A 25,227-nucleotide genomic window follows, 5' to 3' on the forward strand; every position below is an offset into this window, starting at 1 on the left:
CACACACACACACACACACACACACACACACACACACACACACACACACACACACACACACACACACACACACACACACACACAGATTTATTCGACAGACTTTGGTCCTTGATTGGACTTGTTCATGAGTGTGAGCAGGTTCTCCGACATAAAATACGGCCTCTCAGCTGATCCATCGTTGCGCTCCATGTCCTCCACTGTGATATGAACAAATAAAAAAAATTGAGTAATTTTGGCAAAAAAAGGGGAAAAAAACCATACGCTGAATTTATTTTTATATTCATGCAGCTGTTGTTTGTGGAATGTGACAACTTGTTTGAAATATTTAAGAAAAAAGAAAAGAGTGTGTGACATTTAGTTGCAAATATTTGTTTATTTACTCTGACTTCTCAAAAATTTCTTCAGGTATGTTTTACTTTGAAATATTCACAAATCACAACCACACAAAGTCCAGAATGAATACATTTCAATGTTTTTATAAGGGACAAATGCACAAATCAAAGTGACTCGGACATGTGAAACTGTTGGAGTTCCCTTTAAATTTTATTCCTTCATCTGAAATCTCACCGGTTTCCAAATACTAAACCATCCTGACAGTTTGCACGTTCACCCATAGCAGAACTACAATGATTAAATACACTTCTAATCAAGATTTACATCCAGTAAATATGGAATGTCATCAGAAGTTTCAGTGGGAGAAAAAGACTTCACATCTTTCACAGACAAGAGAAGTACAAACGCATCCAGACACTTAAGAAGTTACGTTGCGAGCATTCAGGAGGTCGAGTCGACACCATGCAGAACTTAAGACGGAGAGAAAGATCAGGAGAAGGGAAAAGCAAGGCAATCAGGAGTCTGTAAACGAGAGGGGAAGTAGCCTGGCCTGCCAGACTCGTCCTCTATTTAACTCTGCACAGAGAAGGTCTGGTAACCTCCTGAGGGGCGGGACTAGGCAGCTGAAAAATAACCAATCAGAAAAAAAGATGGAAATGCAGACTGTATCGCAGGCGCAGGGGCGGATTTAGGACTGAAGAAGATCCGGGGCTTAACACACACACGTGCGCGCACACACACACACACACACACACATGACACGCACTAGTCAACATCATATTTGTCTTGTACCACATCATTTTTAATCTGAAGCTACACATTAAGCATTTTCAGGGCAGAGTATTGTTCCTGTTAGTGTTTAGTGTGAGATGATAGTAAATATTCCCGTTCTTTCTCCATCAACTTTACCTTATAAGCTAACTTTAGGCAAACCAGCAGCACAACAAATATTTTCAAATAAGACTCACAAACTGAGTCAACACCAGTCTCATCAAAGCTGGGGTTCTGTCGCGGTACTTTTGGTCTAAAAAACGTCCTTATGTCCATCTTCACTCATGCGTTTCAGGCAGACTGTAGAAGAAGCCGGCTGCTGAAGGGATTCTTCTTCAGTGGTGGAGGCTCAGGCAGGCTGTATACAAACTACTGCCAGCTGCTCCCTCTCTGTTGGACTTTGGTACTGCATGTTACTTCCGCGATTTAGATCCGGGGCTTTTCATGAAACATCTGGGGCTTCAGCCCAAGTAGCCGGGCCTAACACCGCTCCTGCTGTACCGCGCAACGCTGTAGTTTTTTAGCTGTAGTTTAAAAAAAAAGGCGTCTGGCAACGGCGCAAACGTCTTTTATTCTTTTAGAAGAAATGCTTTTTCCATGCTGTAGTTCTTTTTTAAAACACAGAGCATAGCGGGAAAACAGGTAAACAAAACTGCTGTGTTTTAAAAATGAACTACAACATGGAATTAGAGATACGACACAGCAAGAACACACCTAAGAAATGCTTTTAGCGCTTCTATTTGTGGTTTTACAGGCATTCAAGTCATTTAGACCAGAGGAAAGAGCCGCAGAGAACTCCGCCGCTGTCTTCGCTGTTTATGAGAAACTGAGCCTCGCTGTGTGTAGTTTTTTAGCTGTAGTCAAAAATGGTGTCTGGCGACGGCGCAAACATCTTTTTTTTTAGAATAAAGGCTTTTGGCGCTTCTACTTGTTGTTTTAAAGACGTGTCCGAGTCATTTAGACCAGAGGAAAGAGCTGCGGCGAACTCCGCTTCAGTCGCCATGTTCGACAAACTCGATGTGTGACGTACGCTGCTCAGCGCTGATTGGCTCGGTTAGAATTCTCAGGGGGCGGGGTTCCCAGACCCTTTCTCTGTGCAGAACTAAACAGGAGGAGGAGTCTGGCGGGCCAGGCTCGAGGGGAAGGGGGATCTGCAGAGGTCGTGGTGTCTGCATCGTGGCCACACAGTCACAGCACTTACACCAGATAACAAGGCAAGAAGGTGGCGATACAACATGTGGAGTCAGTCCCCGGTGAGGATCTCAACAAGACTGAAGCCCAACAAGAAAAGTCACAATGAACAGACGCTATTTACACGTTCCGTATGAAAAAACCCAGTTTTCATCCAGTGTGTTCCACATGTTGGAACCATTTTGGCGTTAGCTGGTTTTGTTGTAAACAGAGATTCACCGAGAAAATGTTTGTTGTGACTGTAAACGCGGTTGGTTCTGTAGTGCATCCGGCGACGAGATTAAAACAAAAATCACTGACGGGAATCAGGCACGAGTTCAGCACTCACTACGGTTTACGGGTCTTCACGATATAAAAAACCAACACAGAGAAGCTTCGCTTTATTCAAGCTGCAAACCTGCCCCGGGCTTCTGAACGAAACCTTCTGCGGGGGGACGGCGTCCACGCACGTCTGACACGTGAGCTGGATGCTTTACATTTAATAGGTCCGGATCACAACGCTGTACGTACACATCTTTCATTCTTTAGGCTTCAGGAGGTTTATCAGGCCATGTTTGTTCTGCAGCATCTACTCCTGGGGTGCAGATGGAGCATTTTCCTCGTTTGATTCTGGGTTTTCTTCTTTCTTTTCATCCGTTTTCTCTTCATCAGCCTCCACAGCTGCGGCTGACACCTCCTCTACCTTCTCCTCTGCTTTTGGTTCCTGTTCTTCTACTGCTTCTTTCCCCTCTGGTGCTTCTGTCTTCTCACCTTCATCTCCCTCACTGCCTTTTAGTTCCTCTTTTGGCTCTTCATCCTCGGTGTTGGACTGCAGTGGCTGCTTCTCGTTGTCCTGCTTGAGCACAGGCTCCTGTTTGAGCTGGACCTCTCCACCCTGCGGCTGAAGAAGCGTTTCCACCTCCAGCTTCACCTCGTCCTCTTTAGTGGCGCCGTCTGGCTGCTCGGTGCCGTTGCACACCTCCTCCACTTTCTTAGTCTTGGAGAGGATCTCGTGCAGCTCGAGAGACATGAAGTAAGGTCTCTCAGAGGAGCCGTCGTTCCTTTCCAAGTCTTCACCTTTTTGATTTTTTTGAGCGCGTGCAACGTATTTTCATCGGTTTAATGGGAAAAGATGGAAAAAAGCAACAGAATGTGTGAAAATAAAGGAAAAATGAAATGAAGGGGGAAAATGAGACAAAGAGGAGAAAAGTTAGAACTTTGGCAGGAGGAAGAGAAACCAGCAGCTCAGTTTTAGACACTCATGCCTGAAATCTGGTGGGAGCAAATATTAAAATGACTCACAGAAACACAGGAAGAGTGTGTCCACACACATGGCGTAGACGCTGAAGAAGCCATGAGCGATCAGGTAGGCTCCAAAGACCACCGTCTAACAGAACAAAGTCACAAAACGTCAAACGCCGGGCTGTAAAATCAGAACCGCGCCATGAACATGAAGCCAGGCTCACCAGGATTGGAACCCAGTAGTAGTTGAGGGCAGGCGCAGCGTCCTCCACGGCTCTGATTCTCCCGGAGAAGAAGAAGAAAGAGAAAATTCCTGCAGAGAGATGAAAAGCATATTTATTGATCTGAAGCAGAAAACCTCGCAGACGTCCCTATAAATAAAACCGCCTCTTACCCACGATGCCAACGATCAGGAGCTTCCCCAGAAACAGCAGGAAGTCAGTGACTTTATCTAAAACCGCCACCCTGCAGAGAAGAGGACACGGCGATGAGTGACAGCACATCCCGGTACCAAACACTTAAAGAATCCACTGCAGCACACCTAACGATGTTCCTCATGAGGAGGAAGAACGCGTCTCGAGCCGAAGTGCAGAAACTTTTCCCATAGATGGCGATCTGTAAACAACAACAAGGTCGTTAAAGCGTGTGAGAACGGCTCGCCGCTCAGTCGCCGGGATCCGGTTGCGGACGCTCACCATGATATAAGCGTTCCGGTTCAGGAACTTGATGCATTTCTCCAAACACCAGAAGCAGCACTTCAAGCAGCTGAGCAGGAATTTAGCAAACCTGTTCTGCGCTCCTGAAAAACACGAGCGAGAGAGCAGCTCCTGTTCACGTTTGGGATGTGAGGCACTCAGCTTTAGTCGGATTCGGTTTGTCCTGCTTGTGTTTCACCAAATTTGCCTCAAAACCAAAATGTTTAACGTTTCGTTTCTACTAAATATTTTATGAGGCCACGTGAGCACCGATGAGTCATGAAGATATTCGGTATTTAACACAATAAAACACATTTATTTAAACATTAACGGTATTTTAATTCATTACTTAAATTACAGTAACACTAAACAGTTTTTAACACTTTAAGCTATTCCTTCATAAGTGGGTTTGAGGGAGTGTGTGAGTAGAAACTTCACTCTGAGCACCACTCTGCTGCCCTCTAGTGGCCAGACGCTGCACTTAGCAGTTTTGTGGAGTGGGTAGGTGCTCCTCCACATGCAAAGGACCCTTTGCACGTGACGTCACGCCACTCATGGGACCGCCCCGTTCTTCATAATGGACGGCAAAAAGACTGTTTACACCCATTGTAACTCCAGTGAAGCTAGTAAAACAAGCCCGTTTGTAGCCTTTTATCGCTTTTATTTAGTTGGTGTCACAGTAAAATATTTTCTTTTTTTTTAATAACGTTGATGGAGACGGAGGACGGAGACGAACTGCAGCGATCAATCAAACGGACTAGCAGCCCTCAGGTTTACAGCGAACGTGATTTTACCGGGTAAGATTAACTGTTACCGTATTTTCCGGACTGTAAGTCGCACTTTTTTTTCATAGTCTGGCTGGTCCTGCGACGTATATACCAAATTATCTATACCGCGCTGCTGCGGGCCGGCTCCGGTCCAGGTTTCAGCTCCTCTGTCCCGCTGGGAGGGTTTAAAACGCCGCCATCCTCTGCTGGAGACCGTGGCGCGCTGCTGCGACCGCGTTGTTTATTCTGTTATTGTTACCGGTACTTGTCTTGCAATGTGAAATGCTTGGTCTCAGATTTTGTAAGAAAAATAATAAAATTTCTCCCCAAAATGCGACATATATGTTTTTTTTCTTCTTCATTATACATTTTATGGCTGGTGTGACTTATACTCCGGAAAATACGGTATTTATTTCATGACGAAGACAGGGACAAGTGTGATGTGTTCTTCTGATGGATGGATATTTCACCATGGTGGATGCGCGGTACCATCCACTGTAGTGTAAAGTGAGATAATTATTAACAACATTAAGGCTGCGATGTGTGATTACATGTGTTAAAATTAGGTTATTTAGTACAAGCGTCGCCGTTAAGAGAGATCCTGTCTCATCCCGGTGTGACACCACCAGCAACAAAAACTAGTAGGCATCCAGACATTTTTTTAATCAGCCTCGGTGTAAAGTGAAATGCTGTTTATAACAATGTTATAAATCAGGTCGGGTGAATTTAGGCAAAGTAGGCAGCTTGTTTACATGGATAAATGGCTGCAGAGAGAACTTAAGCTAACGTTCTTAAGCTAGTTAATAGCACATAACTTTTATAGATACCGCTCTCTATGAGCCCCATCTAGGTGCGGTACTTCTTCTGATAACTGAACACGACCTTGAACTAGTAGAGGGAATGCTAAAGATCGCAAAAACTATTTCAAGCTCTACTTTTCCCTTTGTTTAGTACTCGTGTCGCTCACTGTTTACATGCTTTTGCCGTCCAGTATGGCGGACCCACGTGATTAGGTGACGTAGGTGCAAAGGGTCAATAAGGGGCAGCATTACTGCTGTTAGCTGTAATGCTAGCAGTTAGAATTTTCAGTTTGTTGGAAGAACAATTAAAACCCGATCCCAATACTCACACTTCTACACTTGCCAGGGGTGCGAGTGCGTTGGATGTCCCGATTCTCAAGTGCGAAAGTTGATCACGCCCCTGTTACACCCTTGATCTGCACTTCGCCCAAATCTGCATCGATGTAGACTTGGGCGAAGGGTATTACCCACAATCCACTGCTGGATTTAACACCTTTAACACCTTAGTTGGCTGTTCTGATTCATAAGCTTAAACATGAAACGGCTCAAGTGCAGGACCAACAAACAAACACCACCAGAATCAGTTAAAATCCAACCTTTTAACTTGTGATCCAGATACTCCAGAATGACCCTGATGACCTGAACCAAAGACAGGATCAGCGAGCCAAAGGCCAGGGAGCCGGTGTGGTACCTAAACCAAACAAAAGCTACGCTTGAGAATTCAGATGTGCCAGGAGCTCCCACCTGCTGATCCCAACATATGCCTCCTTTGGAAAGATGAACCTTTTTCCAGTGAAATCCTGCCAGATTCCAGCTGCTGTTTTTACCAAACATGAAGCGGCGCTGGACTAGAAACAAGGTCGTAATCAAAGCTTTTCTGTTCTAACCTGAGGGCTCGCCCGAGAGAGGAGAAGATGGGGTACGCTGGGATGTCATCTGGCTTCTTAAAGGCCCAGTAATACGATGCAAATGCCCCCGACAGGGTCACCTGACCCAGGGCCGTCACAAAGTTTGCACACCAGAAGAACAGGAAGACGTTGTAGAACTGAAACAGGATGAGGTATTTGTGGTAGATGGTCTCACCACCGTAAAAAGCAAACAGACACTCAGCATCTGGACACTGAGCGGAAGCGTTTGAGGTGTTGAACGTCTGCGGAGGAACCAAGAAGAGGCAGATTAGAGTAGAGAACTGCTTCCAAACAAGCACAACCTGGCCCCTCCATCATTTCCTTTAGGTTTCTCAAGAAGAAAAGGATTTACAGACGACCTTTCTGAAAAGATCAAACCCAATACTTGATGTAAAAGTGACTCTTGGAGGAGGCCAACCTTCGGGTCGCAGGTCTCCAGAGAGAACGGACAGTCGGAGTTGTTGAACACTTTGTAGATCTGTTCGTTAGACGTAGAGAGGAACCTGTTCAGAGTGGTCAAGGCTTCAAAGTCAGGAGGTTTCAAGAGTCATGCTACACCTGTCATATCAACAGAAAACGATGATGTGGTTCTGGTTGCCACTGACGACCGGTGAAAGGATACACAGCTGTAATGGCCCAGTAAGCGATGACCACACCCAGGAGGGCAAAGGTCAGCAGAGGGTAGAACAGCGCCGACATAACATGACCAACGGCTCTGACGAAATCAAAGCAAAACACAAGTTTAAAGAATACAAGAACAACATTTTACTGTTGATTCATCCCGTTACTCTAAGCCTGACAGATCCACAGAGACACATTAAAGGGACATTTCTGCCATTTTCAAGTGTGTAATACTTATAAACAATCGTCTAACAGCTCGCTGAAAGGCCTCCATTCAGAGAAATAGCTTTTATGTCCAACAGGACTGAATAGCTAATGGTTAGTTTAAAGTGCATGGGTGCTTGACAGCAGTTCCTGTGAATATTATTGTTATTCATAGTCTACACATTCACACTATTGCTGTTTTGTTATTTTGGCAGAAATGTTGGAGGAATTCCTGCTGGACCTGACCTCTGGATGCACCAGAGATGCTGCTGGTAATAGGGTTGGGCATCGAGCATCGACTGGAACCGGTTCCAACTGTTTGTTTTCCCCGGAATCGTTCAAAGTTTTTTTATTTCGATTCCTAGAATGCTGACGGAAGAGGAATCCGCGGCCGATCTCCGTGAAAAATAAACGTGATCTGCAAATTGTGATCAAGGCTTTTCAGAGCTGATCACACCAGCTGTCTGTGTGCAGCACGAGCCCCCCCTCCCCCCACCCAGATGTAAACAAACGCGTCTGCCGAACTTTTACTCCGTGATGTAAACGTTTACTCCTGCAGCGTAGAGGAAACGTGTTAAATACGTCAACACGGTGGATTTAATAGAAGCTTTAAAGAACAAACTCTGGACGGTGTGAGGTGAGCTTGTCTCACTGCAGGAATAAAAACACACACGGAGCGTCAGCAGTCAGACGCAGCCGCTCACCAACACTCGTGTGTGTGTGTGTGTGTGTGTGTGTGCGTCAGAAGGCTGAACAATAACCTGTAGAATAATTAAAGTCATCATGCTAGAGCAGCTTCTCTGTGGTGGACCACACCAGCTTCTGCCACAATAAATAATAATAATAATAATAATAATAATAATAATAATAAATAACATTTTAATTTCCTTTCTGAACTGTTTCTGTTGAATTTTAATGTTTAAAATCTGTTAGATAGTTACTGACAGCAGCTACGTTTAAGTTTCACTTCCTGTTCTGACTGAATGCTGCTGCAGCATGGAGGTGTAGTTCTCAGTCATCCTGGACATGATCATCCTGAGAGTTTTAGCTGAAAACAGCTGGACGTTTCTGGATATGTTGGAGACATTTAGCCTCTCATCCCAGAGGCTTCTTCCACACTTTGGTTGTGGTCAGAAACAAACACACTGGTTGTGCTGCAAGTCTTTTTCTTTTTTTCTCCAAAACATGTTTTTGTCTAAATGAAGGTGATGTTGTTGTTCACAGAGTTAAAATTCATGTTGAAGTTCAGATTATTTAAGCAAGTAGGACCTGTGGTTAGCTGGCTCACGTTAAACATGTCACGTCTTGAAAGAATCGGAATCTGGAATCGATAGGAACCAGAATGGAAACGAGGAATTGGAATCGTTCAAAATCAAATGATGCCCAACCCTAGCTGGTAAACCAATAAATCAGCTTTAGTATTCTGAACACCACCTCTAAACGGTTTTTCAGCATAAACATCTTTAATGTTTAAACGCATTTCATTAAGTATGTCTCATTCTGGAATAAACAACCAGTTCAGGCTGACCTGCTGGCCTCTTTGATGAGAGCGATGGCGATTAGGATTCTCTTCCTGAGGAAGATGAGCAGCAGGATGATGATGAACTCCACGATGGCCAGGATGATCACTGCAAATCAGTAAAAAACTCAATAACCCGACGTGAAGAAAACCCGAAAACGTTAAAACGCCGCCGCGCTTACTGAAGGCGAGCCAAGTCTGTCTGATCTGAAGGTAGATAGAGAAGTCTGTCTGCAGGCCCAGATCCCGGATGGTGACGTCGGCGCCGGGTTCTCCTTTCAGGCTGTCAAACTCCATGTAGCAGTGGAAAATACCTGAAAACACCCACAGAGGTTAGCTACGTTAGTAGGAGGCATCTTAAATGACTTCATTTTCCACGCCCAGAGGGGTTTACCATATCCGATGACGAGAATAACCAAAACGATCATGATCCAGACCATGATGCCTGCCAAGAATCGCAGTAGGACAATGAAAATCAAGCTGACGGCCATTGCGATCAGCAGGCCGCTGCAGAGGGTGGACAGAGAGAGAGAAATTAATCAGCTTTAAACAACATTTTAGCTGAAAACTAGACATAAAGATGTAAATGTATTAATTAACCAATAACATAACTTACAGCAAAATCCAGTGCCAAGACTGAGTGTAGTCCTCAAAGATTCTCATAGCCACCTGCCGAGCTTCCAACGCGTAATTAGACTTCCTTTAAATCAGACAAAACCAGGTTAGGGTCATTAGGGTCTAGTTTCCATGGCGATTATTCAAGTAAAGCAAAAAAGCTTCAAATGGGTTATCTGTCAAAAAAGTAGTTGACTACACGTGTCTGCAGCACGATTAGACACGCATTTATATTATTTATCAGGAAAAAAAAGTTGATCTGGGGTGACTTGCTCTTTAAGGACCAAGCGCGTACGTGCATTAGTGACAGTTCTTGTACTGGGCTTGATGCTCCTTTAACACATTTTATTTTAAGAAAGCCACTAAAGAACAGTTTAGGATTGAAGATCCAAGTCTCAATACCTAAACGGATTTGTCTTTTCAACCATTTATTATTTTTACTCCAAACTTTGACATTTCTCTGCCTGTGGCACGTCGTAGCTGTTTTTACTACAAATATTCAATATTCAGGTTTTTTTAATCACTATTATTATACGAGACTACCAAGTATTCAGTTTTTAGACTTACACTACATTCTCAACCAAATGTTATAAAAAATACAGTTTAATGCAGTTGTTGCCATGGATGTGAAGCTGACTCACTTTGATGCGTCCAGCAGTTCGGTGGCGTTGACTCGGTTGTTGTCATCATCCACAAAAGTGGTCTCGTTTCCCACCACGACCACGCCCCCCTTCATCCTTCCCAGTGCGGGGAGGCAGCGGCGCGTGACTGTGGAGGGAGGACTTTTTATTGGATTTTCAAACTTCCAACAGGAACAACGGATCCAGTAACAAGATCTTCACTCACAAGCTTTACTGGGCAGCAGCATTGCAGGACAAAGGCCGTCCCTCAGGATCTCAGGAGGACTCTGAAGCAGGAAGTTTCATTAAACTTTTCTGTAAAACTTCACATTTAGCCGTATAAACTCAGCTTTTTCAGAAAGGTGTGGGTTTTGTACCAGTCTGGTGAAGTTGACTCCATCCTTGCAGTATCCTGAGTAGTACTCACGGTCTTCCTTGCTGCCTAACTTGGCTTTTATCAAAGTGAGGTACCTGTCGGGACACTTCTCCACACATAACTGTGCCAACACAAACAACCAACAGTCAGGAAACCCCGGGTGGGTGCAGGAATGAATGAGCGACGGGTGGAGGTGCTGACCTGCGTGGTGGGACACTGGAACTCCAGCAGCACCAGGGGACTGGCACATTTCAGGATGTTAAAGTAGAACAGAAGAGGTTTTTTTCTGCAGGCGGGACAGAGAAACACACCCGTCACTTGAGCACGGTGGATAGGACTCTGGTTTAGTCATATTTCTATGGTAAGAAATAGCGTTGTCACAGTAACCGGTGTAGCGGTAAACCCCGGTAAAAAAAATTGACAATGATAATAACCGTCTTGTTTTTAAAACTATATTATCTCGGTGGATTACCGTGGCTGCGGTGTCGGCGCGGTGACCCTTACCAGCCACCGTATCATCTGCTGAAGTTGCCGGCGGCACATGCGCGCTTTGTTGTTTACAACCAAAACTTTCTTGAAGCTAAAGCTGAAATAATGGCCAGAGGAGGAGACTGCGGCGCTCAGGAGGACATTTATTATCCCTCAAAGAAGACAAAGTGGGAAGTACGGGCATTTTTTTGGATATTTGAAGAATGCCGAGGGACAGTCGATAGAAGACGGCTATCCTGTTTGCAGCACGTGTAGAAAAAGTGTCTGTGAAAGGCAGCAACGCTTCAAATCTCATGACACATCTGCGTGACCATCACCCACAACTCTACAGTCAGCGCAAGGCAAGTTAGCGTTTTAGCTAAAATGCGTGATCCGAGGATTTAGGTTGAGGGAGAATGCAACGAGTCGCTATATAAAGCAGCCGCAGCGCCGCTACCTGCATATAAACCGTGTCGCAGACACCGCCATGTTGAAATGACGCTATGCATTACGGGGCTCCCAGGGGCAGATAAGAGTTGGTCTCTCTCCGAGAATAATTATGAATTTAACAACGATTACTGCCTGATGACATTTTCCCACATCTGCAAAGCTCACTGGAAGGACACAAACCGAGGACAATATTTTCCTGATATAGGGTTTATTACTCAAGTAAGGGTAAAAAAGTATCTGATTAGAAGGCTACTTGAGTACTGAGTATCATCTGATCTAATATTTTTAAAATGATGACATCAAACAGACAAAAAATAAGAAGTTATGGGCAAATATTGGTATTTTAAAGACTAAAGGGGAAAAATGTAAACAAATAAACAACATAATTACAAATTAACACATTTTAGGCAAAATTTAGACACAAACTGAGGACAATATTTTCCTGATATACAGGGTTTATTTAGTTGTCTGAAAATGTAACACGTTTAAAAAAAAATGCCGCGATAATACCGAAAACCGTGATAATTTTGGTCACAATAACCGTGAGGCTACATTTTCACACCGTGACAATCCTAGTATGAAACATAAACAAGTGACTTACTCCAGAGGGGTTCCAGCCTGCCCACAGAACTGCCCCCGACTGTCGGTGGGGTAAATCACCTTTTTGGGGTCACCCTGAGACCAAGCTGCAGGCAGAATGAGAAAAGTCTCTATAAGGTGTGGAACCTCATCAGAACGGCCATGAACCAACAAGGTGACCACACGGTGTGACCAGACAGAAGACAACTAGTTATTAGATGAGATGTTATTTTTCCACTTCTGTATTTTCGGCTCGTTTTGCTGAATAAAATCAAACCGTACACATTTGTAAACTTTTCTTTATCAGAAGTTTAAATGAGCCAAATTCTCTTACGGCTCAGATAATACTTTTAGGTCCTCATATATAAATCTTTAAGATACTATATTACTTTATAAATAAAACCAAGAAACGTGGCGTAGTGATGAAGACTCTGTCTTACCAAGGATGCCGACGGCAAAGTATCCCAGCAAGGCGATTATAAAGATAATACAGCAGAGGATATCCGTGCAACTCCTGAGGGGAGAGGCAAAATAGGCAAATGCTGGCTTCAAAATAAAAGCCAATGAATAAAAATGACATTTAAACAGAAACTTTTACCTGTTATGAATTGGCCCTTTAAAGTTTGGGTCGAATTTCCTGGATTCTCCTGCAGCAGAAAGAAAAAGTAGGACAATACTTTAGATTCACCATCGTGTGATGAATTTGATGAAGATGTTTTTTTTTTATTAGAACTGGAGGGGGGGGGGGGGGTCCTCTGTTGGACCAGACTGCCAGCTCCAGCACATCCTGGAATGTGAGTCCATCATTTTTCTTCATTGTTTTCCTCTTATCCAACAAGGACATGCTAGCTGCTCAGGCTAGCGTTAGCAGTAGTTCATGCTAATGTTAATGCTAGCTTGGGTCAGCGTTGTGGTTAGCATTACCGTGTGTTTCTAAGCTGATGACGTGCTAAACCGGCTTTTCTCAGAGCCAACCGTTTCTCCGAGGCCGTTGCAAAGCAGGTCAGGGACGGTTCAGACTTTGTGGTACATCAGACACCCCGAGCTGCCTTTAATCCACAAGAAGAAGGTAAATATGGCTTTGAATTCAATTCAATTCAAAAATACTTTATTAATCCCAGAGGGAAATTGATTGCTGTAGTAGCTCAGAATAATAATAATAATAATCAAGTCATCAAAGAGTTATTGTATATTACAATGGCTGTTGGCAGGAAGGATCTCCAGTAGCGGTCAGTGTTGCAGCCAAACTGAAGAAGCCTCTGACTGAAGACACTCTTCCGTTGTCGGACAGTCTTGTGAAGAGAATGCTCAGGGTTGTCCATCATTTTCTTGATTCTCTGGAGAATCCTTCTTTGCATTATCTCCTCCAGCGGTTCCACAGAACAGAACCAGCCTTTATTAGGCTGTTGAGCCTTTTCAGGTCCCTGCTTCTGATGCTGCTACCCCAACAGATGATGGCTGAAGAGATTACACTTTCAACAACAGACTTGTAGAAGATGTGCAGCATCTTGCTACAGACATTGAAGGACCTAAGCGTCCTCAAGAATTGAATTCAGGGACACCTTTGGTCAACCATGCAGGTTACTTTTCTCTGGTCTTTTCAGGCTGCAGCGTCTCTCTGTGAACATTTGAACGTCTGTAGAGTTGAATCCATTTAAATCCAACCCTGGTCTCTTTGGCGAGTTTGAATGCGGCAGTCGCTCCAGAAAAACAACCGTACTGAGGCCTGTTGGGGAGGCGCTCTCGGTTTGTTTATAGCGTGAACACGATACGACCTCAATTTGTCACAACAGCAGCGTGTACGTTGCAGGTTTGAGCCAAACACTCTCCAGTCACAGGCAGCGTTGCATTCTGAGATGCTGCAGAACAAACAAACAAACATTGGTAGCTCCTGGCTGCCACGGCACACATGGACGATCAACAAGTCTGAAACTTCACTGATAGCAGATGACACCGAAGAGTTCATAAACGGCTCTGGGTTGTCAACGAGCTCAGAATCCGAACCTTCTTCCTGGTTCTAGCCCCGCCCCCTGACAACACCATCTTACTAGCTGGAGGCTTCCTCTGTGTGAAAAGAAACCAAACGACCAAAAACGAAGCTACAAACAAAGTTATGAGCTGACTTGGAAATGATCCCGTCCTTCCCTCTGGGAATAACGGGAATCCAGTCCAAGGAGCTAAAAACAAAGATTTCTCCTACAGAATGGATGAAAGCCGCATGTCTGTGGGTCTGGAGGAACGTCACAACCACACCGACTCTTACTTAGGAGAAACCGTTGTTACTCAACACTCCCCTCCATCTTTCCCAACACTTCCTGCTCCAGTCTCCTCACCACAAAATACACTTAAGCCAAACCTGTGAAGTATTTATTAAATGATGTTCCCACTAATGTGTTGATGCTGAATATTAGGAACATCAGCTGTTTGTAATGTAAACAGAAACAAAGCCATATCTGATGGGACTCTGTGTTTAGATGCCAGTCTTCATAAGAACTTACCGGTTCTGTGTGGAGGAGCAGTACTTTTTAAGGCACTGATGGATTGTTTAGACGCCCAGAAAAGTGCCCCTAAGCCCTCCTCTACATGCACTCAGATCTAAGCGTGTACTGGAGTTAGTCCCAGACTTCTGCAGAACAAAAGGATTCCTCTGCTTCACCGTCACACATGGCAACCCACAAAATGGCTCCATGGTGACGGAGAGCACCAGAGTGGCCCTCACTAGCAGCCGCCATGGAAACACCTCAGACGAAACTTCAGCCGCCGAGCCCACGCCGACCTCACAGATAGGAGGTGAGAATCCAGCGAGCACAAACGCACTGATGAACTACGCCGTTAGACGTTTTCACAGGAAATCAGGTTCTGTGCTTAAAACTTTTCAGATTATCTGCTCACACTCTGAATTACTGTCTCACACACACACACACACACACACACACACACACACACACACACACACACACACACACACAGGATGCCCAAATGTTTCCTGCCAGACTAAACCAGACACACCTGAAACACTGAAGCCTTTAAACAGCGTATTAATGATCAACTGCCGTAACGGTACCTGATCTGTTTAGTTTAGTCATGTTGTTGTTTCTTTTCTGGGTTTTGTCTTATGAAGTCATGTCCTCGGTGATGAGCTGCGCTACGACATGGTTTCGTTTCATCTCCTTCCTTAACGAGACCCGTCTGCTGACTTTTATCACCAAACACTCACTTCCTCTCGTTAATCCTCGCCTTTTCTCAAGACGCGTCAACACAAGCTGCAGCAGACGTTGTTTTTAAGGTAGTATGGAGAGATCTGAACATCTACAACATGAATAAAACAATAACAAGAAAAATTTGAAGGTTTTACGCATTTAATAAAAGACAAAACCTGTAATATTCGTCTGTTTTTCTGTTTCCAGTTAAAAATCTTTATCTCATCAGGCATTCTGACAGCATCCCACATCTAAATTCTTTTGTTCCAAACAAAAGACAAAGACTAGCCCAAATGTTTTCATGTATTGTTAAAGAGCAAGTCACCCCTACCAGATTCTTACTCCACTCCCACTTCCTGTTTGAAAAATGCAACAAATAGACCCTTTTATTGTTTGTAAACAATATGACATCAGCGAGAATGCGCGCGCAGCTTGGCAACAGAGAATGGCGTTGTGTCAAGCTTTATCAAGCTACGCTGCGGGGTTATCACCGGCAAATCTTGAATGTTATATTATTAAACTCACTTTAACGAATGGCAACAGACTCCCGGATCCCTGTGGCATTACGGAATGGGTGGAAGATGTAGGTGCGTGGCCAGATATCCAGTGGCCCGATATATATACGTTTTCAGTGGAGAGGCCCAGTAAGAACACACGTGAGAAGCTACGGGCATACAAATCCTTAGATGCAAACAACTATGTTGTCTGTGGCCACGTACAGAAAGTAAAATATCACGACATAGACTCTGAGTGTTGCATCTTGAAGGCAGAAGTCCTTCCTAGCCAAAGACAAGGACACAAGACTGCTATGTACGAGGCTTGGGTCATAGTAAACAAACCAGAGAACTACGTCTTCACAGCCAACTGTACCTGCATGGCAGGGTGAGTATAGCATAGGTTTCGTTTTTTAGCGTGCTCAGAGTACAATCGTGTTAATTTTAGAGAAATACAGTTTATACCAATATGCAGTGGGAAAATACAGATGAATTAGAATGAAATGTTAATTTGAAGCATGAAATAAAGCATATAAATTTGTTTAATTCTGTCATTTTGATGTTCCAGACTTGGGTCATGCTGCAGCCACGCAGCAGCAATTTTATTCAAAGTTGAGTTTTGTGTTAGGATGGGAAAAACAGAAAAGGCTGCAGTTACATCTCAGGCATGTGCATGGAAAGACCTGAGCAGGAAAAATGTAGAACTTCGGAATTCTGTAAAGTTTCAGTCCACTGCTTGAAGAGAAGCGATTGTGGCATCCATACACGCAACAACCCGACATTTTTATGTGCTCAGAACTTCAAAACAAAGGGTTTAAAACGCTGTTTTACTATCGAGTGTGAATGAGGAAGCCTTCACTCTCGTTGCCAGGCTGCGCACGCAACTTTTGATGACGTAAGTAGTAAAAGGGTCTATGCTGTTGTCTAGCAGACCGAGAGGGCGGAGCCGCTAACAAATACACACACACACACACAGGCTCACAACGACATTGTGACATCATATGGTACCAGCTAACGTTCTAGGGTACCTCTTAGCCAATAGTGATGGCAGATTTAAATTCAACTGCAGCGAAGAATTTTTACCTGACAACGGCACAACACTGACAGTTTTAGGCAGAAACGTAAATTTTAACCAAAATGCACTAAAGTGCAAAACTATTGACTACACATGTCTGCAGCACGATTAGACACGCATTTATATAGTTTATCAGAAAAAATAGTTTATTTGGGGGTGACTTGCCCTTTAAAGACAATGGCTGGGTTATGATGCATGCACTCACACTAAACTCTACATCTGAGATTAGGGTTGTCACGGTAACCGGTGTAGCGGTAAACCCCGGTAAAAAAGTTGACAATAATAATAACCGTCTTGTTGTTTAAAAAACTATATTATCTCGGTGGATTATCGTGGCTGCGGTGTAGGCGCGGTGACCCTTACCAGCCACTGTATCATCTGATGGAGTCGCCAGCGGCACACGCGCGCTTTGATGTTTACAACCAAAACTTTCTTGAAGCTAAAGCTGAAATAATGGCCAAAGGAGGAGACAGCAGCACTCAGGACATTTATTATCCCTCAAAGAAGACAAAGTGGGAAGTACGGGCATCTTTTTGATATTTGAAGAATGCCGAGGGATTTTCCCAAATCTGCAAAGCTCACTGGAAGAACACAAATCAAGGACAATATTTTCCTGATATAGGGTTTATTACTCAAGTAAGGGTAAAAAAAAAGTATCTGATTAGAAGACTACTTGAGTACTGAGTGTCATCTGATCTAATATTTTTAAAATGATGACATCAAACAGACAAAAAATAAGTTATGGGCAAATATTGGTATTTTAAAGACTAAAGGGGAAATATGTAAACAAATAAACAACATAATTACAAAATAACAAATTGTAGGCAAAATTTAGACACAAACTGAGGACAATATTTCCCTGATATACAGGGTTTATTTAGTTTCCTGAAAATTTAACATGTTTAAAAAAATACCGCGATAATACCGAAAACCGTGATAATTTTGGTCACAATAACCGTCGAAGGACCCCGAGCCGATCTTGCACCCGAGCAGATCCTGTACCGACACCGGCATAGTGCATTTATAGACATACCATTGCGGTAATATTACGCCGATTTGCCGGCATGGTGGGTCTTATAAAAGCACTATGTGTTTTATCCACATCCTAGTGCTCTCTACGTGTCGTTTTAAATTGGCAAATGCAGTTTGTTTATTCAGCAGCAGCACGTCAAATGTTGAATACACTGTTTCCCTACAAAGAAAATAAAACAGCTGTAACTAAAAATTTGCTTCCTCATGCTAACGTGCTAGTAAAGCTAACATCTTGCCTAAGCGGGTGTCAATCACCAACACACAATTAAAAAAAACTTCACTTACTTTAAAGCTAAAAATCATCACTGAGAAAACACGTCTTCAGTATTCCTTGCCTTTTTTTTTTCCTGGAAACTGTCACGACGTGCCGGTGAGTGGAATGGAGGTGAGGATCCACACGCTGGGGAGGAATCAGGCAGGTAGACAAACTGGGTAACATAAAAGGTTTCAATAACAAACGCATGCAGGACATGGGAACAATGAGCCAACAAGAGACACAAAACTGGAGGGGTTTAAATACAAGAGGGCTGGGAGCTTGGGTGATTGGAAAACGAGAGGCAGGTGGGAGCAATTAACAGAGACGCAGGCTGAACCAAATGGGGAGACAGGACAGGGTGTGACAGTACCCCCCCCCCCCCCCCCCAAAGGGCGGATTCCAGATGCCCATAGGAACACAGAGCAGGGTGGGAGGAGGGGGACCCGGAGGGAGGGCCAAGAGGGACCGAGGGGCTGATGGAGAGGAGGCAGGGACCAGTAGAGTCCGGGGGCCTGCGTCTGGGGCAGAGGAGGCGACGACGGGCTCTTGGGGGCCTGCGTCTGTGGCAGAGGAGGAGGCGACGACGGGCTCTTGGGGGCCTGCGTCTGTGGCAGAGGAGGAGGCGACGACGGGCTCTTGGGGGCCTGCGTCTGTGGCAGAGGAGGAGGCGACGACGGGCTCTTGGGGGCCTGCGTCTGTGGCAGAGGATGAGGCGACGACGGGCTCTTGGGGGCCTGCATCTGTGGCAGAGGAGGAGGCGACGACGGGCTCTTGGGGGCCTGCGTCTGTGGCAGAGGAGGAGGCGACGACGGGCTCTTGGGGGCCTGCGTCTGTGGCAGAGAAGGAGGCGACGACGGGTTCTTGGGGGCCCGCGCCTGGTGAGGGCAGGACTGGCGGTGACTGGAGGCAGAGACACCGGAGGAGACGTCCTTGACTGCTGGACTGGAGGCGGCGGTGACGACTTCTGGACTGGAGGCGGCGGAGACGGCCTCTGGACTGGAGGTGGCAGAGACGGCCTCTGGACTGGAGGCGGCGGCGACGGCCACTGGACTGGCTGGGGAAGACGGCGACGGCCACTGGACTGGCTGGGGAAGACGGCGACGGCCACTGGACTGGCTGGGGGAGACGGCGTCGACCACTGGACTGGGGACGGCCTCGACCACTGGACTGGGGACGGCCTCGACCACTGGACTGGGGACGGCCTCGACCACTGGACTGGGGACGGCCTCGACCACTGGACTGGAGGAGGAGACGTCGACCACTGGACTGGAGGAGGAGACGTCGACCACTCGACTGGAGGAGGAGGCGTCGACCACTGGACTGGAGGAGGAGGCGTCGACCACTGGACTGGAGGAGGAGGCGTCGACCACTGGACTGGAGGAGGAGGCGTCAACCACTGGACTGGAGGGGGAGACGTCGGCCTCTGGACTGGAGGGGGAGACGTCGGCCTCTGGACTGGAGGGGGAGACGTCGGCCTCTGGACTGGAGGGGGAGACGTCGGCCTCTGGACTGGAGGGGGAGACGTCGGCCTCTGGACTGGAGGGGGAGACGTCGGCCTCGGGACTGGAGGGGGGAGACGTCGACCTCGGGACTGGAGGGGGGAACGTCGACCTCGGGACTGGAAGGGGCGTCGACCTCCGGACTGGAAGGGGCGTCGACCTCCGGACTGGAAAGGGCGTCGACTTCCGGACTGGAAGGGGCGTCGACCTCCGGACTGGAAAGGGCGTCGACCTCCGGACTGGAAAGGGCGTCGACCTCCGGACTGGAAGGGGCGTCGACCTCCGGACTGGAAGGAGCGTCGACCTCCGGACGGGAAGGAGCGTCGACCTCCGGACGGGAAGGAGCGTCGACCTCCGGACGGGAAGGAGCGTCGACCTCCGGACGGGAAGGAGCGTCGACCTCTGTCGCCTTCTGGTCCGGAGGCGCCGGCTTCTGGACCGCAGACTTTTGGACCACCGACTTATGGACCTGGACCGTCGACTTTTGGACTTGGACCGTCGACTTCTGGACCGGAACCATCGACTTCTGGACCGGAACCGTCGACTCCTGAACCGGAGGCGTCGACTTCTAGACCGGAAGCGTCCACCTCTGGACCGGCGGCGCCGACCCCTGGAGTGGAGGCGGAACCACTGCAGGAGGGGCCGCCGACTTCTGGAGTGGAGGCGAAGCCGCTGCAGTCGTGGCAGCTTCCTTGGCTGGTACCACCGGACTGGGCGCTGACCACTGGACAGGCTGGCCTGGGGGCTGAGCCTCTTGGACAGGCTGGCCCGGGGGCGGAGCATCCTGGACCACCGCTGGAACTGGCGCTGACTGGACTGGTGGCGCGGGACCTGGCGCTGACTGGATTGGTGGCGCGGGACCTGGCGCTGACTGGATTGGTGGCGCGGGACCTGGCGCTGACTGGACTGGTGGCGCGGGACCTGGTGGAACCGGTAACTGGAGAAGCAGGGAGGACAGATTGTCCAGCTGGAACTCCTGGAGACTGAGGATCTGACGGAGTCGGACCAGCTCAGCTCGGAGACCGGCGAGCTCTGCCGGACGGGCTGCGAGCCCGGCCCTACGGCCTGGAGACGAGAGAGCTGCTGACTGGACTGGAGGCGGGACTGCCGGCTGGACAGAAACCTTCTCCTGGAGATACGGGGAGGATAGGGTGTCCAGCTGGAACTCCCGGAGGCTGACAAGCCGACGGATCCGGCCAAGCTCCGCCTGGAGACTGGCGAGCTCTGTCAGCTGGGCTGTAGGCGTGGTTCCTCCGCCTGCAGATGACGGAGGCGCTGATTGGACCGGAGACAGGACTGCTGGTCTGACTGGGGGCGGGTCCAAGCTGGCGCGCCGAGCCGGGGCAGCTGCGAGCTCGCGGCTCCGTCCTGGGACAAGGGATGACGATGGAGCCCGGCATCCTTCCCGACGCCGTGGGCCAACTCCGGGGGAGCACACAGCCAGCCTGGTGCCCACATGGCAGGAGCGTTCCATCTGCGCCTCCCCGTCCAAGTCTCCATCCAGCTCCGGGAGGGTGGAGAGGATCGCTGAGGCCCGGGCTCGGTGGCAGCATCCACGACAAGGCGATGCCGGAGGAAGAGGATCCGGCCGGTGGTCCACGGCGAGAAACTGGAGCAGGTTCTCCCAAGGGATAACCTACCCGCTGGATCCTTCTGTGGGTTGGCTCATTCTGTCACGACGTGCCGGTGAGTGGAACGGAGGTGAGGATCCACACGCTGGGGAGGAATCAGGCAGGTAGACAAACTGGGTAACATAAAAGGTTTTAATAACAAATGCACGCAGGACATGGGAACAATGAGCCAACAAGAGACAAAGAACTGGAGGAGTTTAAATACAAGAGGGCTGGGAGCTTGGGTGATTGGAAAACGAGAGGCAGGTGGGAGCAATTAACAGAGACGCAGGCTGAACCAAATAGGGAGACAGGACAGGGTGTGACAGAAACACACCAAAGTGATCAGGCTCAGAGTGAGTCACGTCTAAAACGGTCCTGACAGAAACAGTACTTTGGTCTATGTTATACCATCACATTGGCCTTGTCTAAACTAATCATTCATACTAAAGTTTACAGGAATAGCTGGCTACTTCTTAAAAACACAAGATCTGTTTATTTGTTGAAATCACTAAAAGAAATTAGAAGAAACAAAACCTGCGACCATCTGCGGGTTTAAAACAAACTTATCAGTGATAAAATTTTCACACTAGTGTAAAAAACATTTGTCTGTAGGTCCATCTGTGACCGAAAACGGGACAAGCGGGCAACATTTGTGCAAGAAAAAAATCCTGACAGCGTATAAAAAGCATTGAAGCTGCATTTTACTTTGCTACTGTATAAATAAAAAATACCTTCATTCACTTGGAGAGATAATAATGAAGTTAATCTGTTTCAAGATATTTCAATCCTGTGGAAATCTGTAAAGAAATTAGCATGATCTTTATTACATCAGTGGAATGAAACAGCGTTAGCTGTCGGTAGTGTTTACAAAAAAAAACATGAAATATCACAGAGCAATAGTGCTGGTGTGTGTGTGTGTGTGTGTGTGTGTGTGTGTGTGTGTGTGTGTGTGTGTGTGTGTGTGTGTGTGATGATGTCATGGCTGATGGGATTTACTAATGGGCTCAGAGGGGTTATCAATTGAAGCCTTCCTGCCTAACTTAATGGCTTTAGTGGCTACTGTGGTCGTGCACATCTGTGAGTACGTGCACGTGCGTCCAGGAAGAAAACGTGCCTCCTCTGCACCCTTCTTACAATGCATCTCTGTTTTTGTAAAAGTTAAATATTTCTATCAAGGATTTAGACTCACAGAAGCAGCTCTGTGTTCCACCTTAAAAAGCTCTATTACAGTCACTGTCGAGGTCACTGACCTACTTTTTAAATAAATCGAGCAATCAGTGAAGTCTTCTGTTCTTTAGTTTCATCAAAGCTACCCATTTAGTCCAAAACCATTAAAACGTTCAGCAACAGCATCTGTGTGTGTGTGTGTGTGTGTGTGTGTGTGTGTGTGGCAACAAACGGGTGTTTGCCGGCTTTATATTGACTGCAAGCGTCTTGTTTGGAGTCTGCTGAGTGGGTTGAGCAGACAAGGCTGAACAGAGTCCAGGCGGAGCAGGCTGCAGCCTGCCTTCATGCATACACATCGACTCAGACCGAGAAGGAGATGCAGTCCCTGCAGATAAACCCGAGGAATGAAGGTGACCTGTCCCACAAACATCTTTATCTCCAGTTGAGGGGCCTTTTCTGTAGCCCTTTAGACTTTGTGGGGGAAGGAAGCTAAAGGTGTTTACAAGGCAACAGGAAACACTCGGAGCGTTTAAGGACCGGACTGGGATTGAGAACCCGATCCATCCGAGAATGACATCTCCCAATCATCTATTTAAAGTTGTTTTGATTCCCATTTGCAAGAGGAGTTCCGCACAGATCCATTCCAGAACTGGACTGAATCAGAACATCCTTCGCTAGAATTCCCAAAGCATGATCGGAACTGAAGGTGCCTGTCGGATGAGAGGTGTGTGAATGGGAATCTGCACCAACATTATGACTCAGGCTGAGAATAAAAACATGGGTGGGCCTCGCATCACCCCCCCCCCCCCCCCCCACACACACACACACACACACACACATACACACACACACAGCACTGAAATATCCAGGAATCAATACGGAAAGGGGCTGATCAGCTAAATGAACCATTCTACAGACTCCAAAAGAGTCTTATCAGCATTCCAGATGTGAACTCAACATTTCACTTAAGTGTGGTGGAATTTCACAGGAAGGTAGGAAACGTGCTTGGTGTCCCCGTGAACTGCAGCTGGAGGGACTGTGGCGTCTCTCCTGCATCCAGGAGGATTTCAGCAAGACTAAAGGGCGGTTATTAAAACTTCATGCCTCAACAGCTCAGACACAAGATGACCAGGGCCAGCCTGGTGATGCTGTGGGCCGCCAACCTGGAGCTCCAATAATATCCAGCTATGACTCATTCATTTGTCAGGAGTGACTGATGAACTCTTCGTTTTCTGAGCACCTACAGAGAATCAGTGTGAGGAAAGTCGTCAACATCTGCTGTGTTTGTGAGGAGCATCTGGAGGAACCATATGCTGATCCACTCACACATCAAATGGTTCACAAACCCAGGGGAGCACCAATAACCAGCCCATCCACATTTGTTGTTTTTCTTACACTCAACGACCTTTAAATCACAAATACGGTCTTGTCTTATGATCTTACTTTAATAAATTACAAAACCTCTTGCTAGCTTAAAAACAGCAATAAGCAATAGAGCGATTTGAGTTGTGGTAGCACATGAAATAAAAACAATTTCTGTTCATAATCTATAAACACGTTAGATTAAAAGCAGCTGGTTGCTGCTGAGGATGAGGAAGCCTCCCGATCTCCATGAGGTCCACACCCATCCATCCGTTGCAGTCGTGGTTTCCGTTCCTTCCCCCGTTCGAGGTTTAAAAAGGAAATGGAAAATCTAAGTTCGAGGAGAAAGTAGACAAAAAGCTGCTCTCACCGTATTTAGACTCTGGGTTTTTCTCCTCCAGCTCCATTCTCGCGTTCTGCTCGGCTCCTGCTGCTGGTCAGACTTCAGACGGAACAGTTTCCATGGAAATGTCGCGGTGTAAAACACCAATAACAGACCGAGCGCGAGCTACCGAGCCGAGAGAAGGGTCACGGCGCATTCCAACGTAACGGAGAGCAGAAGCAGCCAATCAGAGAGCGGGATTTGGTGACTGACAGCTCGTTCGGCTAATCAGAACGCTAGAGGCTAAACAAGCCAACCTTACCGCGGTGGAACGCAAAGGGTGTGGAAATAATTGCGATTTATATGGAAACACTGATTAAAGGAATGGTTTAGTGTTAAAAACTAAACCTTTAGGTTAATTTAACTCGAATGAATGAAACACAACCCATGACCTCAGTTCAAGACCCCAGAAGTGCTGATGTTTGTAGAAAAACAATTTATTCTGGCGTAATTTGGGTTTAATTGTATTTCAGATTTTCCTTTCAGGAAAAAATAAATTTACTCTCCCTAAACCACCGCTTCAATTTATTTTTACATAAATCTTCAGATCATTTTGTTATAGAAGAGAATTAGTGCCACAGAAAAAAGAGAAAAGGAAAAAATCTGACTTTAAATTTCAGAATTTTGAGAAAAATCAGAATTCTGAGATTCTTAATTCTGACTTTTTTTTAATTCTTAGATTAAAGTCACAATTTCTTTTCTTTTCAGTGGCACTAATCCTCTTCCGTTTATTGTAGTTTGAAAAAGTGATTGTGTTTAAATTTGACCAAATTCTGAAAAACATGTGATACTGTGACCATGCTGTCTATGGATGACAACATTTTTTGTCTTTGAGTGAGATTATACTGCGTTTTTATGGGATTTTACAGTAATAATTAGAACATTTAAAACTTGTAATTATTTAGGAAACCAACAATCATCACAAAGGAAATAATGACGGTGTTTAAGACGAGTCAGACAAGGGTGAGCTGATACTCTTAGTTATCAGATAACCTTCTTTTATGTTGTT

The 25,227-nt window shown here is 46.3% G+C and overlaps 1 protein-coding gene across 3 annotated transcripts; it reads right to left on the reverse strand.

The window, feature by feature from the left end:
• On the reverse strand, positions 1-24,372 carry slc44a2 (solute carrier family 44 member 2 (CTL2 blood group)). Of its 3 annotated transcripts, none has more exons than XM_015971194.3 (22): positions 24,207-24,372; positions 12,737-12,785; positions 12,579-12,652; positions 12,161-12,245; positions 10,843-10,927; positions 10,643-10,762; positions 10,492-10,552; positions 10,287-10,413; positions 9,647-9,730; positions 9,425-9,537; positions 9,213-9,344; positions 9,040-9,139; positions 7,309-7,401; positions 7,105-7,189; positions 6,666-6,928; positions 6,375-6,469; positions 4,212-4,315; positions 4,058-4,131; positions 3,911-3,981; positions 3,741-3,829; positions 3,577-3,661; positions 1-197 (listed from the first exon to the last, which is right to left on the reverse strand). In XM_015971194.3, the coding sequence occupies exons 1-22, from the start codon at positions 24,241-24,243 to the stop codon at positions 88-90; spliced, it is 2,136 nt and encodes a 711-aa protein (XP_015826680.3). In that variant the 5' UTR covers positions 24,244-24,372; the 3' UTR covers positions 1-87. The 3 variants fall into 3 exon arrangements, with proteins under 3 accessions (XP_015826680.3, XP_015826666.3, XP_015826674.3); XM_015971180.3 differs by lacking the exon at positions 1-197 and adding an exon at positions 2,612-3,351; XM_015971188.3 differs by lacking the exons at positions 1-197; positions 24,207-24,372 and adding exons at positions 2,612-3,351; positions 15,203-15,346.
• Positions 24,373-25,227: the final 855 nt, after the last annotated feature.

This window comes from Nothobranchius furzeri, chromosome 6, assembly GCF_043380555.1.
Source record: "Nothobranchius furzeri strain GRZ-AD chromosome 6, NfurGRZ-RIMD1, whole genome shotgun sequence".
Lineage (NCBI taxonomy): Eukaryota > Metazoa > Chordata > Actinopteri > Cyprinodontiformes > Nothobranchiidae > Nothobranchius > Nothobranchius furzeri.